General features: G+C 44.1%; 1 protein-coding gene across 4 annotated transcripts in view; it reads right to left on the reverse strand.

The window, feature by feature from the left end:
• phldb1b (pleckstrin homology-like domain, family B, member 1b) overlaps positions 1-19,646 on the reverse strand; it is a 129,892-nt gene that overhangs the window by 107,665 nt on the left and 2,581 nt on the right. Inside the window, exon 1 of one of the 4 annotated variants that reach the window (XM_025898325.1) lies at positions 4,921-5,124. The exons of 1 other annotated variant lie outside the window; for it this stretch is intronic. In XM_025898325.1, the coding sequence (XP_025754110.1) occupies positions 4,921-5,082 (162 nt within the window). In that variant the 5' untranslated portion in view covers positions 5,083-5,124. Of the gene's footprint in view, positions 1-2,029; positions 2,243-4,806; positions 4,826-4,920; positions 5,125-19,646 lie in introns of those variants that run through there. 2 more of the 4 variants (XM_025898332.1, XM_025898333.1) reach the window with 2 other exon arrangements.

Consider the following 19,646-nt stretch of genomic DNA (forward strand, 5'->3'; position numbering starts at 1 on the left):
CTCCCTGAGCCTGGTTCTGCCGGAGGTTTCTTCCTGTTAAAAGGGAGTTTTTCCTTCCCACTGTCGCCAAAGTGCTTGCTCATAGGGGGTCATATGATTGTTGGGTTTTTCTCTGTATGTATTATTGTGCTATCTACTGTACAATATAAATATTGTACATAGGCCAAGTGACAGAGAGGAGCGCCACGAGCTCATCTGTGCCAGACAGTGGCCAAAAATCCTTTGTTGCCATGGTAACCCCTGTGGGAAAACTCTGTGTGTGTGTGTGTGTCTGTGTGTGTGTGTTCTCCCAGCTGGTTAGGAGCTGCAAATAATTCTATTAGAAACCAACAAAATCTGTGAGGCTCTTCACATTTGAGCGTGCGAGCATCAGAGCGAGAGGTAAGAGAAGAGAGAGGAAGCTGAAGTGAGGCGAGCAGTCTGAGAGGGATTATTCTTTGTTTCGGGATGAGCCGCTGGCCTGCAGGCACACCGCACATAAAAGACAAAAGACAATGAAGGGAGGAAGTCAAGAGGGAGGAAAGAAAGAAAGGGAAATTTGCAGAGGTCGTATCGCAGGCTGCCTGCACAAACAGCAGATCGTCAAGCTGTGGGCGTAACCTCTGCCGACTGCTCTGTCTCTGCACATTTCGTCTGTCGGACAGTCCATCATGTTAAATTAAAAGACCGGTGCAGGTTTCCACCGTCGTGGGTCAAAACGCTGACCTTTACAGGCTCATTCGATTCGACTACAAACTGGATCTTACCTGGGCGTTGTAGGTGTGTCTGTGTGTGTAACTGGACCCTACCTCCTCCGTCATAGCTGTGACTAATCTGAATGAAACTTTGTTACACATACAACCATTATTAATAAACGTATGGTTTTCAAAAGCATTTGTTGTAAATGGCAGATCTTTTGACTCTCGTAAACATCGTTCCCCTGCGTTTCCTTCACATGTCACGTTCAACATACATCAGCCACACATAGCTTAATGGTCACGCATGGTGGAACTTTATTCAACTCACCACTAACTGTGGAATAAAGACGCAGCTTCCTGGCCTACACTACTTCCTGTCAGTGCCGACGGCACCACGCTGTACAATTACCTGTTACGATGGGCGGTTTTTATCCGGTCAGTTTGATCAAAGGTACTTTAACTGATCTGAAGATAACAGTCCTGGTTTACAGAAGTAAACACAGAGCCTGCATCAGGAGGTTGATGTTGGTGGCACAGGTGTGTCGCACAGGAAGTCATGGTTCGAGTCACGCTGGGACTTTTTAAGTGAAACCCGGGCTGCTGCTTTAGCCTTGTGGCCAGCTCGGCATCCTGGATCTTTCTGTTTTCAGCTTCATTTCACATTTTTCACTTTCTGGTTTGTTTTGTTGTTACTTGCTTTTTTACAGCTGTTGTAACTTGCTGTGTTTTAGAGCCAAAGGCTACTCGGAGAGGTGCCTGCGTTCCCCTAAATGTCATTTTTAGGCCTTCAGTTTAATCTGAGCAGATGTATCCCAGTCAGTTTTATACTGTCCCGGGGGGGGGGGGGGTTATACCTCTGTGTTAAATCTACGCTGTAGATGCGTCATTACCACAAACCCCTCCAGAAACCTGTGACGTAAACTGCCCGTCATCTCTACTGCCAGTGGCCTGTTCAGTGCTGCTGACTCCTCTGATGTACTTTTTGGCTTCATCAGTGAGAGGGTAACAGTTATTAAATTCCTGAAACCAGAAAACAAAAGTGTGAGCATTGCATTGTTTCTGTGATTGTACAGCATGTCTAAAACACCTGGACACCACCACCAGGTAATCGACTCACACAGATCATGCTAACTGCTAACACAGGCTCTGTAAATCAGACTGAGGTCAATTACACTCAAGAAGCTTCCCATTGAGGAGCGTTCTGATGCTAACAACTTGATTGTGATGGATGCTCTCATCACTGCTCCAAATCTGTAACCCACAACAGCCAGCATTCATTAATCTACTCACATGGGGTCTTGCACTGAGTTGCCATGAGACAGAATAATTAGTATGAATTATAAGGCTGTTACCGTCCTCTGCCGGTGAATATCCAACACAGTCGTCTCCTTCCACAAAACAGAGAAAATGAATCCAACACAGATCACGTTTAAGGTCAGGAGTATCGCTCTCAGCAAGAGTAGAGCTCCAGGAGCGTGTTCAGATCCAACACGGGCGAAATCAGTATGAGAATGGGACTGGGTGGATGTTTGGGGGGTGGATAGAGTGCCTCTGTCCTGGCCTGATTATGCTCTTCACAGAATGAGCTCACATAACAAAGGATTTATTATCACTAGCTGGAGAGTTGCTGCAGTGTGGGAACCGCACACAGCCGTTTCCTCTGCCAGGCACCCAGAAAACTGCGTTCCAGCTCTGATGGGTTTGACAACAGCACAGCCTGTATGCGTCTCTCTCTCTCCTTTGGCCCATAAAGCAGCCAGTGTTTCAGAGACAGCTGCCTCTCACAGGCCCAGGCTCCACCGTTCTCCTCCCCACCTCTGACTTCTCTTCCTGCAGGTACAACTGCAACTTTGTGCTAAGACATTAACTGACTGGACACAGTATAGACTTGACACTGCTGTGAAAATGTTGCAACAAGTCCAAATGTTTCTGTGAAAAGACGCCTGATGTTGAGTTTAGTTACATTTCCTGAGCTCAGTGCAGGACGTCTAGCCTGTGGTAGGATCAGTAGCCTATTCTGGCTAATGTTAGCTAGCTTTGGCATTAAAGTATAGAGTCCACTTTTTCACTAAACATGTCGCCTGGTTGGCTATGTGAGCAGGTGACTGATGTGAAACTAAATCCTGAGGAGTACAGCTAACATATTCAATGTTGCAAAAAAAGCAAAGATATCAAACAAGAGTCACAGGATGAAAGGATCAAATGTATCTGTGGCTGTTTGAAGCTGAAGACAGCTGCAAATATATATGCATGGGATAAAACACAGAAAGCTGCATTTGCATCCAGTTAAAGTTGCATATGTGCTGTTTTTTTTGTTTGTTTGTTTTTTATCTAGGCATCTGATTAGCCAGATGGGGTCCTTTAGCTATCACATTAGCAAGTAGTAATCCAACAGTTACTCTCATAAATTAGCCTTGAGACATACAGTGAAGGTGAGAAGGAGATTCACTGTGTCTGTGAAAGGAACCAAGAGAGGAACCGTGCTTCTGCAGGAGGACGTCAGGAGTGTCAGGGAAGGATGTGAGGCTGCTGCAGGACATGGATGAGGGCACAGTGAAGTCGTGCAGTAGGAATAACAGATGCCTCCGAGCTCCTTCTTATTTGCAATGATGATGGACAGATCAGCAGGGGGGTCAGGCAAGAGTCCCTGTGATCTGTGGTGAGAGTGGGGAGCAGGTGGAGGCAGGGTGGACAGCAGACCATATGATCGCGACAGGCACCAACTTTGACAGAGGGGAATTCAACTCATTTCATAAAAGATAAATCAATAAAATAAAAATGTGCTCGAGTTACAAAAGTGCAAAAATGTGTGTGTCAGATTTCAGAGGCAAAGCTGGAGACAAACAGGGCTTTTCTCCAGGTCCAGATGTGCGTCGCTGAACTCGCCACACACCAGCACAGCTGACTGTTTTCTCCAGCAGATCCACGCTGTAAACGCTGGACAAGCTGATGATGGACCTCTCTGTAGTTTCAGACACATGACAGTTCTTCCCAAAGCTGACGGCTGACAGCTACATGTTCAACATCCTTTGTCCAGCATAGCCAGCATCCCTGCTCTGCACACAAAGCCTGAGCTGTCCCTCTGATGTCCTCATTTTCAGTATTGTCTCTTCTGCTCACTTGCAGCAACAATGTGAGCCTTCTGTGTCTTTGTCAGTGCTACCGTCTCCAAACCGAACAGCAGGTCTCACTGCCATCTGCTGCCCCTGAACTTCACCTCCGTCCACCCCGCTCTCTCCTCTTCACCTGTCTTGTGGACTCTCCGTTACTTTGGATGGTTGACCATGGGTATTTAATCTCATCCATCTTCAGTATCTACTCCATGTGCGTTCACCTTTCTGTCTCACTTCTGTTGACTGTCATTTTTCCAGAGCATGCCTCCACTTCCCCAGTCTCCCTACCACAGAGTGTTTGTGGCCTGGGAAAAGTAAAAACCATCAATGTCTGTGAGCTGTGTGGTGCTCAGCAGTCAGTGCACGGTGCTGATGAGAAGATGCACCGTCTGTGTCACTACAAGGCACCCTTTCACATGCACACAGTCATTTGATTCAGTGAGAATGTGGAGCAGAGCAGCTTTGAACACAACACATTCACATCTGGATTAGTGTAAGTGCAACATGTCAGCCAGTCCTGCTTGTTTGGCTCAGGCTTTGCAGAGAACAGATCCCACTGCCATGCTCGGCCTGTTGAGTCTGTATCACCGATAAACTGAGGAGACACCAACCCGTGTAGCTGCAGCAGGCTCATCATCAGTGTCTCTGTTAGTGAATTATAAAATCGCACATGGATGTCTTCCAGTACAAACGAGTAGCCAGATACTTATGAGAAGTGTTTTCATAAGATGATGTCATATATTACCTCATCATTTATTTTTGTCACTGATAGTAACGTCAGCGTGAGAAGCACGGCTGGAAAATGTTACCAAATGTCGCTCTGGTGTTGCCAAGAAATATGAACAGCCCCTTCTCTAAGAATTCCTCTGCTGCATTATGACCCAACACTGAAACCACAGAGAGCTAATGGACCGCCTCTCACTGCAGCGACGTGACTGCTCGACTATCACAAACACACCTGGAGAGCCATTTCGTTCAGATTTGATCCAGTTAACAAGACCTCAGCTCCTACTTACTGTACATGTGTGAAGTCACAATATCCACATGAGCAGCACACGCCGTAAAGTCACCACATTTGCACTATGTTCTGCTTCCCTCTACTCCAATGTCAGTGCTAATGTTGAATTTACCTGATGCAGATGTGGGTGGGTCTGTGCAGTGGGAGGGTCCAGTGAAACCACAGGTCTAAACAAAGATGTCGCTGCTGGGGACAAAAACCCAGAAAAACAAAAAAGCCACAAACAAAGAATGTGAGCGGGATCCACACAGGAAGCTGCTCTCTCTCCTTTCATCAGGGTCTCTCACTCACTGTCTCTCCTTGATGCACACACACACACACACACACACACTGTCTGTAGCTATCATTACACACACTGGGCTAAAGCCATGTGGCAAACACTCTGCTGACACACACTGTCTGCCTGTTTGTCCCCTCCCTCTCGCTCTCTCCCCTGAATCACATGGTCACTCTGTCATTTTCTCTCTCTCTCTCTCTCTCTCTCTCTCACACACACACACACACACACACACATACCCTCACCCCCTGAGCTTTCCCGTCCTCCCAGCCTCTCCCCAAACAGCGACACAAGGCGCTCCTTCTTCTGGGTGAAGAGATGCTGTTTTGGTCCTGAGCTGCAGAAATATGAAATGAAACCTGACTCGGAGGTAAACACGCTCCGGGTCCTGAGTGGACTACAGTGAGGAGGCAGCTGTTCACTACAGAACAGCCATTCATTCTCTTACACTGTAAATACTCTAAGCACAGGTTTCCCCTCGCAGCCTGTGAGAGGAGCTCTCTGGTCCAGTTTGTTCGACACAACAACGAGCAGAATCCAGGGAAGAGGGGTCAGTTACTCTCTGCCTTACTTGTCAGTATACTGGACTGATTTGGATCCAACAGTAAACGGGCAGAAAAGAAAAGGAAAACGTGCCTTTAGGTAAGGCCATCCCCGTCTCACCAGCTAGCTTTAACTATTCAAAATTGGGAAAAGTACCTCAGAAACGTGCAGCAGTGAACCTGAGGAGGTCTAAAGCATCCTCTGCCAAACTGGTGGGATCACTTCAGGGCACGACACATCACAGACTCCAAACACCAGGATTTGGGCTCTAGGAATACAAACGGCATCTGAGGAATTCACTATGATCACTGTTCCACACATAACCTCCTCACCCTGTTATCCTTTAAATCATGACTGTTTTTCACTCTTATGTGTTCTTCAATGGGTTACCAGTTCCATGATGGATCGTAATTATTCTAGTTTAAATTGAACCAAATCCATGAAAGAAGCAGGGATGCAGTGAATGTCCACAGACTGAGTCTTTGTTAAATGTGCCAGTCGTCTTTGTGGTTGTGCTGTGTTCGATGCCCAACCTGTTCAGTTTGCCCCTCCCAAACACCGCCTGTGTTATAAAACTAACAGTGAAATGAATGAAAGTGAAAGTAAAATGGATCATTTACAAACAAGAAAAACTGAAATAAACAAGCAAATAAGAAAAAATAACGATGGCAGGGAGGTCAGACTGAGGGGCGCCGTATGCTCTCAGCTGTTTTAATGTCCTGGCACAGAATCAACACATGTAGGATAGAAATGCAGAGTATGGAAAGATGTGAGGGCAGTGGGCTCTGAGCTGTGCTGGTTGTGCCAACAGTGTGAAACTGACTCACCTTAATGCTTCAGAGACAAAAAGAGACAGCATGTAGTTTCTAGAGCAGAACGCCTGCAGGCTGTCATCAGAGTCTACAGCTGCTGGTTCTCTGAGCAAACTGCTTATTTGGATGTGTGCACTGTGTTCCAGCTGGAACCACTGCATCCATCTGTGTGTGGATACACTTGCCTGCATGTCTGCATCAGGAGAAAGCTTCATTTTGAATTATATGACAAAGTGCACATGCCTAACATTGCTGCAAGGCCGGGTGGGATTTATCATGATTTGTAAAAAGTGCACTTATCTATCAGCCTAAATCTGTCTGCCTGGCTGTTGCAGAGCACATTCAACCTGTTTATCCCAAAGAAATGCTGATATGGCTCTGGCAGCTGGTGGGAAATCGTCTCACAGACACACAGCTGTAATCTATCAACACGGGCCGATAGGGGCGTTAATCAGCACTGAAATGCTCGGCTATCAAAACTCCCTTTTTGTCTCATACTCTGTTTTGGAAACCAGCTTAGCGCCGACTCCCACTACCATCACCCACTCGCATTATCAGCTGTGGCAATGCTGTAACAGTGCACATACGTCTTTTCTCAGGCTGTAACGCTGCAGGTGGCTTCACAAGCCTTTTTACTAGACATCTGTCTTGGCTGTGATTAGCTAGCCAACACCTCCTAATTGGTAATACAGTCCTTTGACATAATATGTAGACGTTAGCTTTAGGCTACCTAGCATGAAACAACACTGCGTGGCAGTGTAGGTCAGACCTGCAGCCAGCAGATCGTGTGGAGCAGGAAAACCCAAATGTGGAGGCGAAGGTGAGCCGTTTATTCCGGCTGATTGGGAAACAGAACAAAAATAAGAAAACCAAACTGAACAAGGAACTAATCATGAAAACCTACACTGGGACAACACTAGGAAACTAGGAAGACCACTAGGAACCAGGAGACACAGGGGTTGGTGAGCAGACACAAAATATACACTGAGGGGCGATAAGGGAAGTGGAAACACAGGGGAACACAGCAGGAACAAATCAGACGTAACAAGAACACAACGGAGATGACACAAGGAAGTAAGACAGGAAGTAGCACAAACACCGAGACTGAGACAAGGACACACGAGGTTGTCAATAAGATAAAGATCAGTAAACATGGGAGAAGACAATGGACGAAACTAACTCAGGACTAAGACACAGAGAGGGAGAGACAAGATAGGCTGGGGAGACTTAAAAGACAGAACTCAGAGACAAAGACGATGACAACCAGACTGACATCCACACGACTCACTGAGGACAAAACACAGGGAAAGGGAAACACTAAAGGGAACTAAACCAGAACCATAATAGTCAGAAAGCTCATAAACAAAAGAAAACTGAACTAGGCTATGGCTACTATGGCTTGTCAACAAACCCTGAGTGGATGGTTGTTACACTGCTGAAGTATTACTTTAAAAATATATGTATTTACTGTGCTGAGTTAATAAGCTGGTAAGGAGCTCTTCACATTTTGAAAGAGCTGTTGCAAACTAACAGCTCCTTGCAAACTAACACGTACACGGGTATTTCAAAAATACCCGTGTACGTGTGGACGTAGCCTAAATGTAACCCACATAAAATTAGGGTACCACTTTAAGAAGTTATAGATATGAGGAAAGATGGACAGCCTGCCCAACCAATCAGAATGCACAGGTCCCAGTATGCTTTGACCAATGGGAAAGCATCCTGCCGCTGTGTGTCCCACCCACCTGCTCTGTGTTCGCTGCTACGTGTGTGTAGTCTAGTGATGGTAAATTTGATTCTTTTTACTGAATCGAGTTTTAATGAGTCACTCACCAAAGTGAATCGGGTTTTTTGAGTCATTTGATTCACTGAGTCAGTTGACCAGAGAGTGCAAAAAATGTACATTTTCACTCAAACTTAATTTGTTTCTCTTTTCATGTATATCCTACTGCTAAGATGAGTGATTCTAAAAGAAAACAACTATTTTATAGAGCAAAAAAGAGCAAAAAAAATGTCTAAAGGGAACATTTATTTTGTTTATTTTATTTTATTAGTATTTTCCTTAAATGTGTCAAATATATATTTTCTCCTCTAAATGTCCACTGAGCTGTGAGCCAGGGGGCGGTAATGCGCCTTAACATTGGTTGCCAACCAAAAAGAAGAAGAAGCTGTGAGCCAGGAGGGAGGGGGTGAGTGAGTGAGTGAGTGATTTGTTCGCTCTATGATTCAGCACAGGAGGGAGGGGGTGAGCGAGTCCTGAGTGATTCGCTTACCCTATGATTCAGCACAGCAAGGGAGGGGGTGAGTAGCTCAAATGTGCTGTTAGCATGTTAGCAGAGCGATGCTATTGTCTTGATGTGAGCTTCTACTCAGGGTTTTTTCTTCCAGTTCAGAGCAGAAATGTTTTTGTTAAGATACTGGATGTTGTGTTTTTCTCCACAATTTTAATTATAAGCTACATATGTTGCTGCTAACAGCAACAGGGATGAGTCAGTGAGTCAGTTGGGCTTGTGAATCATGATTCATGAGTCAGTAAAGTGATTCTCGAGTATTGAACGATTCGTTCATGATTCACGCATCATTAGTGTAGTCGCGTGCTGGCAGGAGAAAAAGAGAGCTGCGTTGCAAAACTTGAGAGACTGAAGTTTTTGAGTTGGAAAAAGTATTAGATATAAGTTGCAACCAACTGTGCTGCACATAGGTTCGCTGGTTATCAGCTACCTTTCATGTTAAAAGTAGCCAAAGTGAGTAAACAGGCGAATGCTGCAGTTTTCTGGCGACTTTAGAAAGTACCGCGTGGAGCTAAACTGTTAGCCTTCATTAGCTCTAGTTGTTATCAACTGCCTGAAAGTTCATCTCAGTCTGCTCCCAGAAGTAAGGTAACACTTGAAGCGCAACTTGTGTTTATTTTCCTTCACGTCGTATTACTGTCATTAAAGAAAAAAAAAACATACCCTGTTATGTTATTTAGAGCCCCGCATGTTCCCACCGAGAGACACCATACCATTGTCTTCAGCCGTGATGCGCTGAGATCAGTGAGCACATGTTGTATGTTTCAGTTTTAGTCTGTTTTGCACTTTATTGTTCAGTAACTGAATTTATCTGAATTGTTTGGTTAATGATTGTCGCATATGCAATAACTTTACTTAGTTTGATTGTAAGTTTTGATGTTTTCATAATGTATCTAGAAAAGTGTTTGCATTACATTTTTTTTTTAAAAGCGTGTTGACAATATATTGCCGTAATGCATAGTTTATGTAAGAGAGATGTTTATTTTTGCAAATTTGAGAGTATTTTAATTGCAAATTGATGTTGAATATGATGTCAACAAAATCCTAAATTGTGAATTATAGCTAGAACAGCATAATTAATATTTGAATTGCTCTTCTGACCCTGTCTGTTGACAGCATACAAAAAAAAAAACAGGTCAGGTTTTTTTTGTATGCTGAATTGTTCCTGAGGTGGATTCCTCCGGTGAAATAGATGGCGAGCCTTCCCACCTGGACTTAGAGAAACTGAGATTCGCTTCTTTTCCACTAGATGATCTGCTGCACCTTGCTGTGTGGTAGGACTGTATCACTCACACTTTCTCACACAGCTGGTTATACATAAGACCACTGACTGACATTCTCTCACCCCTATTTTCTTTCACACCCTGGGAATTTTTTGGACTGTACCCCTTGGACGTTCTTATTTGGGACTTTAAATAATAAGCTGTTGTGTAGAACATTCTCCACATGTGAAAGGAGTGTGAGATTTTCATTTGAATGTACATTGGATTTGTGTAATCTGTTTCTATAAAAGTTATGGAGTCAGGGTACTAGGGTGCACCCAAGCATTGAAACAGAGCATTGAAACCGAGCATTGAAACCGAGCATTGAAAACCAAAAGTAACACTTGGTTAGAGCTGGGCGATAGAATGATAACGATATGTATTGCAAAATAACTTTTGTCCTGTCTTAAAAAAAAAAGAACAGCCAATCCAAATTAAGTAGCGCATAGCCGAACCAATCACAGCCGCAGCGTCACGTCACGTGACTTGTTACGTACAGCACAAGTGCCCAGCCGCACATGTGTATTTGTTTGGGAAGCAGCCAGCCGCCGTGCCGGCCGGTTAATCAATCAAAACTTTATTCGTCACATGCAGGTTGCCCTGCAGTGAAATGGGACCCCCCCCCGACCTTACACATACAACACAGACATTACATGGGGATACCGGTCGAGATTGGTAGCATTAGAGAAAAACATTGAAATGTACATTACAATGGGAAAGTACAAGAGGAAAAAAAGAGACCCCTACTCATGCTGTGCTTCCATGGTAGGACAGCATGAGAACAGGAAACAAAAAAACTCCTCTGCACAAAAAAGCACATGAATGTCCACAGCACAACATTATGAAGGACATGACAAGCCACGGGGATGGGTGGGGGGTGAGGAGTCATCCGAAGCGAACACAGCAGCCGCCCTGCACAGCGCTATCATTCCAGCGCGGCACATAGACCCGCCGTGTTCCCCCGCAGGAAACAAGCATCGAAGGCATTTGGAAAGGGAGGGGGATCAGTGTTTGCTTATCAGTGTAAGTGTATGTGTATGCGTGTCCAGAGTTCAGCTGAGACAGTGTCCTTCGCCCTGCCAGGCTAAGTAAACAGTCTACCAGCCAACCCAGGTGGCCTTGCATGGGATGGGAAGGAACAGTCTCAACATAGTCGTTATCAGGGATTGTTTAGATCGGCTCCAGCCTTGAGCCCGCAGCTGGCGCCGGAAGGGTAGTCATATTATGATTGCGATTGTCTTCCAACAACTCATGAGAATTTTGAGCTGTTTCTTTTAGCACTCCGACACTGGTCCCTCCATCATCCGTTGGATAGCTGCAAGTTTTTCTATGATGTTATTTACCTTCAATTCCGTGATCTTGTCATTCTTTTGCTCACAGATCAGATTCTGAGACCTCGCGACCACAGCCAACTGATCCGTGATGTATTCCAACTTCCGCCCATAGTTATTGATTTGAGCGGATTCTTCCCTGATGTGTCCCAATATCCGCTCAGAGATGTTATTCTGAGTATTCACTGCAGTCGCAATTGCCTCCAAGCTCTTGACCACGTCCCCGTCTGTGAGCCCTTTCTCAAAACCCGCACCTCGTCCCGTCAATTCAATCTCAGCGGGCAACTTTGTGGCGGTTTGGACAGCCGGTTCCGCTTTCTTAATTCTCTGATAAGCCAGGGCCAGGCCAGCTCCGATCAGCAAGAACCCTGTTATCATGGTTCCGAATAGGTAGATATCTTCAGAGTCCTCGATCGACAGTCCCGCCAGGCACACGATCCTCCAAGTCTGCCACCCGTCCATCATGTATCCGGCAGGGAAGGTCCCTCCAGGGCACTCGGGCTCTCCCGAGCCCAGACTTCTCGTTGAGAAGAGGGTGTCAATAGCATTCAGAGACCAGTTGATCAAATCCATAGTTCTCTTTAGGTTTTTAGACACAGACTGTGAGAGAGTGTTCCAGGGAAGTGATAGAAAAAAAACACGAGACAAGACAAGGACATAAGCAGCTAAGCAGGGAAGATAGGGGAAAGGAGGAGAGGAGGAAAAGTGCGACCGCCTTTGCTGAGAGCCAAAGAAGAGAAATGGAGGAGATGAGTTTGCCCGCTAGAGAAAAATCAACCGAGAGCTTGGGTGACCAGGTTACCGAAGAGAACACAGATGACGGTTCCAATGCCGGAGAGATTGTCGAAAGGAAGGGCCAGAGAAGTTCCGTAGACTAAAAGCGCTAATTCGTCATCGAAAACAACCAGGAGAATCCCTGCGAAGCAACAACAGTCAATTGAGTCGGCTTTCTCCAGCGTCTTACCATATGACAAAAAAGCTAAGAGACATAGCGACATAACGAATGCCACAGCCTACCGTCATGCTAAAGACATGCTACCAATAAACATGGTCGAAAATGAAGGATTCAAGCAGCTAATTGAGGTAATAGCTAAGCTATACAACAAGGAGAGATTGAGAATTTCCTTTTAGTTCTCAGTTTATTTGATATTGACAAAAGTTAGTCAATTTTGTCTGTTCTTCTGTAAAACGACCTAAGATTTATTTTTAGAATTAATATTGTTTCTAAGTGGAATTGACAATTTAGTGGTCTGTTTTGTTTGTTTTATTTTGAAACTTAAATGCTTTTTTTGCAATATTTGCCTTTATTTATCTGAAACTGAAGTCTCATGTTCTTTAAGTACATCTGCTCTGTTGAACTTATTATGGGAAATAATTATTTAAATCAAAACAAGCTGCTAATTATTTCACATTTTACTTGTGAGCAACGGCACATTTAAATCTTACAAATATAGTTATTTGGCTTATATCGTGATATATATCGTTATCGCCTGAAATGAAAAAAACATATCGTGATATGAAAAAATCTTATATCGCCCAGCTCTACACTTGGCCAAGTCATTATCTTAGTAGTTTATGTGTTTTACTTTTCTTTCATTTTTTGTAAGTTTCCTTTCAACAATTATAAAGTGCCTTTAACCTGTGCTTGTCAACGTTATGGTTTATTTCACTAAAGCTGGCTGGTTCTTTTGAGGTATATTCTTGTCTCTGTGTCTCATTTAAACACACCCCTGTGCTCCTATAGTTGAACCTATTGGCATATTCTTTTCAACAATTCCCCTTACTGTGTTGCATAAACAGCGCTCCACAACACTGTTCACAACACTAGCTAGCTTGTAGCTAACGCTGTCAGTGTGAGTGAAATGACTAAGCTTGGTGGTCGTGTGCTCAGGCAAATGTACAGTAGCCTACACCACCATCATGTGCAAGCTAATTGCTAAAGGCTGTTTCTTTCTGGTAACTCAACATTACTGTAACAGTTTCTCCAAAGTAACTGGATCATTTTTTAGTGACAGCTAATCTTGTTATGTAACCAGTAAATTGTAAGTAAAGTTATCCAGCAATGCTAGAACTGCAATTTTGGATGGTCTATAAACACTGCATATCAACCACAGAGCAAACTGTATGGGTTGCCAGATAATTGTCCCTTACTGACAGAAGCTTCTGCTTCTTTTGCCCCCTCAAATGTTAATGGTAAAAAGCTACATGTTCTAGGCCTGCACAATAAATCAAAAATTTATTGTCATCGCGATATCAGCCTGTGCGATGGGCCCATCGCAAAAGACTGCGTAAACTGCGATAATTGGGTACCTTAAAATGTTTACACACGTGCTTTAAAGAATTTACCAATCAAAGAAACCCCTTTACACATTTGACCAGTCGAATAGAGCCCTTCACAGCATTAACCAATCAAATGGATTAGAGGCCCGCCTCCTACGTAGGCGGGGAGCGAATAACACTGCAGCAACGAGTCAGAGTTGTAAAGGCTGAGAGCGAGACGCATGACGAGAACGGTACTGACTATGAACTCGTGGCTAAGAAAAAAAAAAAATAAAAAAATAAAAAAAAATAGTACCTCGCTTATTTGGAGGTACTTTGGATTTGATAAAGACGACGTTCTCCAAACACAGGTACTCTGCAAAACTTGCCGAACACTCGTGGCAACCACCAGAGGAAACACGACTAATCTCCACCATCATCTTCAATACAACCACAGAGAACTGTTTGAAGAGTTCCAGAAAGACAGGGCTAGCCAAACAAAGGTTGCTAATGTTAAAACAAAGAGCACAGCAGTCCAACAGCCGTCTCTGTATCCGAGTTTTTCAAGTGGAACTCCTTATGAGAAAACGTCGAAGCGCTACAAAGAAATAACAGAGGCCATTACACATTTCTTGGCTAAAGACATGATGCCTATAAATACAGTTAGCAGAGAGGGCTTCACCAGTCTGCTACATAAAGTGGACCGGAGAAACCGCATCCCCTCACGAAACTACTTTTCCCATGTCGCCATTCCACAAATGTACGAAACATGCCGCAAGACCGTCATGTTTGAACTGAGCCAAGCTGAAAACTACACAAGCACTACAGTAAAGTTTCCTCTCCAGTTTTGACTTACATCATAACTCCTTGGTGAGTGGTAAAATGATGAACAACTGCATTGAGATCATTTGCAGTATAATTTAAGTTATGTTTATTTAAAACTGATTACAGAGACCGGGAAGGATGTCTTTCAGAATTCAAGCCTCAGAAATTTTTTTTATGGGGGCAATGTTTCAATGTTAAAGTGCACTTTGTTGTTACACTGCTAATACAGCAGCTTTCTTTAAATAAAACTGTTGCAGTAAAACGGAAATTATGTATTCGTTTTTTGGGGGTTTTTGCTATTTATTTTATCGCAAGTCATATCGTTATCGCAATATTGATCACAGTTATCGCACATCGCAGGTTTTCCTAATATCACGCAGCCCTAACATGTGCTCACTAAATGTAGTGGAGTGATAGTCTGAATGAGCGTAAAATAAAAGCTTGAGGACCTGAGAAAATGTCCATCTCAGTGAATATACGCACAGATGCAGCAAAGCTTTAAACAGTCTTTCACGTTTTCCTTTCAGCATCAGTCTGGATGGAAAGTCAAAAACGAGAATGGGCCCGGTGTGGCTCTGAGTCACATCCACTCCACACATGGACTCCTGTGGATGAGCCTGTAGGTAACTACCAATGGGTGCGGGGGGGGTCAGAGGTCAATTTGTCTTTTCTGTAAACACACACACACGTCCTCACACTTGGCATAAATGTGTGAGACAGTAAAAGCTCTCTCTCCTTTCATCTTTAATGAAAAACATATTTGGTTCTGCGTTCCCTCCCACTGCACCAGCACCCACGCACACCCATTCACATCCTTTATAGAAACATACAGCACAGCGCTGCGGGGCTGAGGGAAGCGCTCATTATGAACATCAAAGGCCTCGATGGGCGCTGACTCGATCCTTTGAGACGATTGGAGCGTCTGACTCGGTGAACAAAAAGCTCGGACGTCTCCGCGCGCCTCTTACACCATCGACCGGGGTCTAAATTCAATTAGCAGGGCCGGCAGAGGAGGAGGAATGTAAAGATGTGAAGGAAATGGGTCATCGCTTTTTGCCAGGATGTGCTCGCAGCTGATGAGCGGCGAATCAGACTCCCACGTGTTGCCCCTGAAGCCCGGCGCCATACTATAGGAAGCTGCAGTCCTGCTGCGGGGCCACAGTGTGCCACTGCTGGAATGTTTGATTGAACAACGGTATCGCTGAGTGACAATAACGTCCACGTCAGTTCTCATGTCATGCTCTGTCTGTCAGAGCCGACATGTTGTTCCCGTGTGACGATAGCGAGCACTGGTTTCTTTGTAACAAGTGTCTGATTGCTGAGAATCTGGCTTCAGGCGTTTTTCCTTTCTGTCGTTCTGAGACAGAGAGGAACAGCAGAGCATCAGCGCCATCTAGTGCCTCTCATGGACCCTGAACCTCTGATAGGTCTGTGGAGCCCAGAGTTTCTTTGGAGTAAATGGGATTTTGATTTTCACATTGCACCAGTGGGTCTGCTCGTTTCTAGTCTGACGTCTGTCTCATAAATGTTTTACGAATTTTCCTTTTTATCGTTAATATTGGCCCTGTTTTCAGATACTAATGCAAGAGTAAGGGCATGTCTATGAGTGTATTACATGTGAACAGCTTCAGTAGTTAGATACATTAGTTACCATTACTTGGGGATGGCTGTACCTCAGCGAGGTAGAGCAGGTCATCGATTGGTGCTTCGATCCCTTCAGTCTATGTTTCTTTGGGTATTGAACCCACAGTTTGCCTCCGATGCATTCACTGAGTGTTAGAGAAAAAAGCACTCAGGTGTAGGTGAGCAGCTCTACATCGCACCAGGTGATCTGCAGAACCCAACGCATCATTATTACAAACACTGTCTGTAGAGCTGCCATGCAAATATGTGGGCACGCTACTGTCTCTCAGCAGATACACCTGAGCCTGGTTCTGTCGGAGGCTTCTTCCTGTTAAAAGGGAGTTTTTCCTTCTCACTGTCTCCAAGTATTTGCTCATAGGGCACATGTTATTGTTGGGGTTTTCTCTCTTTTATTGCAGGCTCTTTACCTCCAAATATAAAGCGCCCTGAGGTGACTGCAGTTGTGATTTGGTGCTATAGAAATAAAATTGAATTGAATTACTTTAGTACTTTATCCTAAAAGTATCCCATAATAAACCTAAATGGCTCAGAAGGGCAAAGAAAGTATTCCAGAGAATGGAAACATAAAATACAAAAACCGAGTGAAGATCTCAGTAAATTAAAATAAAGACTTGAATGCAGATATCGTGGTGTGAGGTGGTAAAGATAAAGTGTGGAGCCACATGTGCAGGAAGCAGAGCTCGGTCCATGAAATCTCCACAGTCATACAGAGATCAACCCAAAATATGACCAGAAAGATACACAAATGTGACAGGAAGTAACTCCTAATAAAAACAAGAAACTAAAGCACAACTAAAAGAAGCAAACATGGCAACAAACGTGGCAACATGACTGTAAGAGTGACGTTGAAGAGGGTGTTGCTGTTTGCACATGGGCACACAGAAAGATGGATTGTAGGAATTTAACCATCATAAACTGCTTCACAGAGGAAGCAGTTTATGTAAATGGGTTAAATGTAGAGAGGACTTTCCCCACGGGGATCAATAAAGTATACATTATTATCATTATTATTTTTCTTCTTATTATTAAACAGTTAAACTACTACGTACAACACTGTGGTTTTTGTGTGTGTGTGTGTGGCTTCTGGGGTCTTTTCAGTTTTCAAGACAGAAACTTGTTACTGTTAGAATATAATGTGGCTATTAAGAAGTCAGTTAAATGATACAACAAAACACTTTACTTTAACAATCAGCAAATACTTATTTAGGATCTCGTCCTCTACCCATGTGTTCTCTTCCAGCCCCATGTGTTGGCTTTTTGTATCTGAAAGAACACAAAATAATCCACAAAGTGGATCCACGCTTTGATTCAAGCTAAAAGGTGACAAATTCCACGAGGAAGAGGTGGGCAGGGCGGCGAGGAAACAAAGAGCAGCACAGGGTTAACCGAGCTGTTTGAAGAGTCGCAGCGAGCACATTCCACACGTGGACACAGAATTCATCCAATATCCTGTCAGTCTCTGAAATACTTTACTCAGTGCAAACGGCTCTGTGTAAGTCAAAGACGAATGCTTCCTGGTGATACAAAGGTCATGGGAAAGCATGACTCGGGGGTTACACATAGATTTATGTGCTCACAGGTTACCACAGAGGTCCGTTTTCATATGCTGACCTATGCAGTGCTACAAACACATGCACTATAGCCTTGATGCCAGGAACAGGGGCTGCAAAGCAACCAGACATGATGGAATTAGTGAGTAACACGACCACAAAGACACCTGAAATAACACAATGATACAACGACAAATCCCCCTAAATACCCTCGAAGAAGTCAAACATGAATCACAAAGGAAGACACAAATATGAGACATAAAATAACTGTAGAAGAACAGCACCATGAAGCTACAATCCAATGAAACAGCCTGCATCATCATAATTACCCCCGATCAGTCTGGGGGTGGGTATTCTGGAAGTGTTTTATTTATTTAATATATATATATATATATATATATTAAATAAATAAACATATCATCAAGTCAGATTTGCTGTTAGCCAAATTTACTTTGGTTTCCTGGTGCCAGTTTTTAATATCATTAGCCAAATTCTTGGCCAATGGTAGCTGACTGCTCAGGCACCTCATTGGTCAGTTGCAGTGTTGATGTGGAACAACAGATTGTGCTTTTGGATAGCATAGCATAGCTTTGATGCTGACTAGGGATGGGTATTGTTTAGGTTTTATCCGATACCAGTACCAAACCGGTACTTTTGAAACGGCGCCGGTGCTTAAACGGTGCTCGAACCGGTGCTTAAAGAATGAAGAACACACACTTTGTCCAAAAACCTCTCATGTTTAGCTGTTTTTTTGTAAAAAGATAACAATGTTAGCCTTTTCTGCAGCTATAGGGCATATATGGTCTCACTCTTGGCTGGAAGCAGTGCTTAAACAATGGAAAAAACACAAACTTTGTCCAAAAACCTCTCATGTTTAACTGTTTTCCACTTTTTCTTTGGTCATTTTAGCCTTTTTGGCCAGGGTGAAGGGAGTATCTGCCATCAAACAAGAAGACAGCCGCATGTAACTACGACGGTGTTTGCTAGTTCACCTTACATGCATTAATGTAATAATGTGGTTAGCCTACTCAAGGTTAATTACACACGAACAACATGAAGCTACTCACGCAGAGGAGAACGGCTGCTGCTGCCATCGTCATCCTCATCATTTCTGCTACGCTGGCAGGGCTAGGGGCCAGGACTCTACTCTTCGGGTTTTTGGGGGATGTTGCTAACTCCGGGTCCGATAACAGGCACCACACCCGCAGTAGATGTGCTCGGTGTGAGGTCTCGCAGCAAGCTATCAAATACGGTGCATTTCTCGGCTTTTAACAAAACGCTATGCATCGCCAGGTGTTTCATCAGATTTGAGGTGTTACCTCCTTTGACAGTATCACAGTATCAGCTTAAAGCACTTGTTGCAGGCTGCTGAGTTTGCATCTTTTGCTGTGAAGTACAGCCAGACTTTTGACCTCTTCACCTTGGGCATTTTTAATCTGTAGCTCTGCTCTGAAAGAACGTACGTACCTGGCCCCGCCTACTACGCTTGCAAAGGTAAAATGATTGGCTAGAATCCAAAGTGTATGACATCTCAGGAAAATAAAGCACTGAAATTTGCGCTGCTTTTCGGTCTGGTTACTACCGTTTATGTCAGAACCGGTGCCATAATGGCACTGGATACTGGTACCCATCCCTAATGCTGACAGGTTGAAACCACAAAGAAAGGAAGAAGTTGGCAGTTCGTCTTGTGATCGGAAGGTTGCAGGTTCGAGCCCCAGTTCAGACAGTCTATGTTGTTGTGTCCTTGGGCAAGACACTTCACCTACCGCCTACTGGTGTTGGCCAGAGGGCCGATGGCGCGATATGGCAGCCTCGCTTCTGTCAGTCTGCCCCAGGGCAGCTGTGGCTACAACTGTAGCTTGCCTCCACCAGTGTGTGAATGTGAGAGTGAATGAATAGTGGTATTGTAAAGCGCTTTGAGGGTCTCGAAAAGCGCTATATAAATGCAATCCATTATTATTATTATTTCATTAAATGTGGGATAAAGCACAGATATTAGCCACGGTGTTTCTCTATAGTTTTAACACACACAGAACAGAAACAA

This window comes from Oreochromis niloticus, linkage group LG14, assembly GCF_001858045.2.
Source record: "Oreochromis niloticus isolate F11D_XX linkage group LG14, O_niloticus_UMD_NMBU, whole genome shotgun sequence".
Taxonomy (NCBI): Eukaryota; Metazoa; Chordata; class Actinopteri; order Cichliformes; family Cichlidae; genus Oreochromis; species Oreochromis niloticus.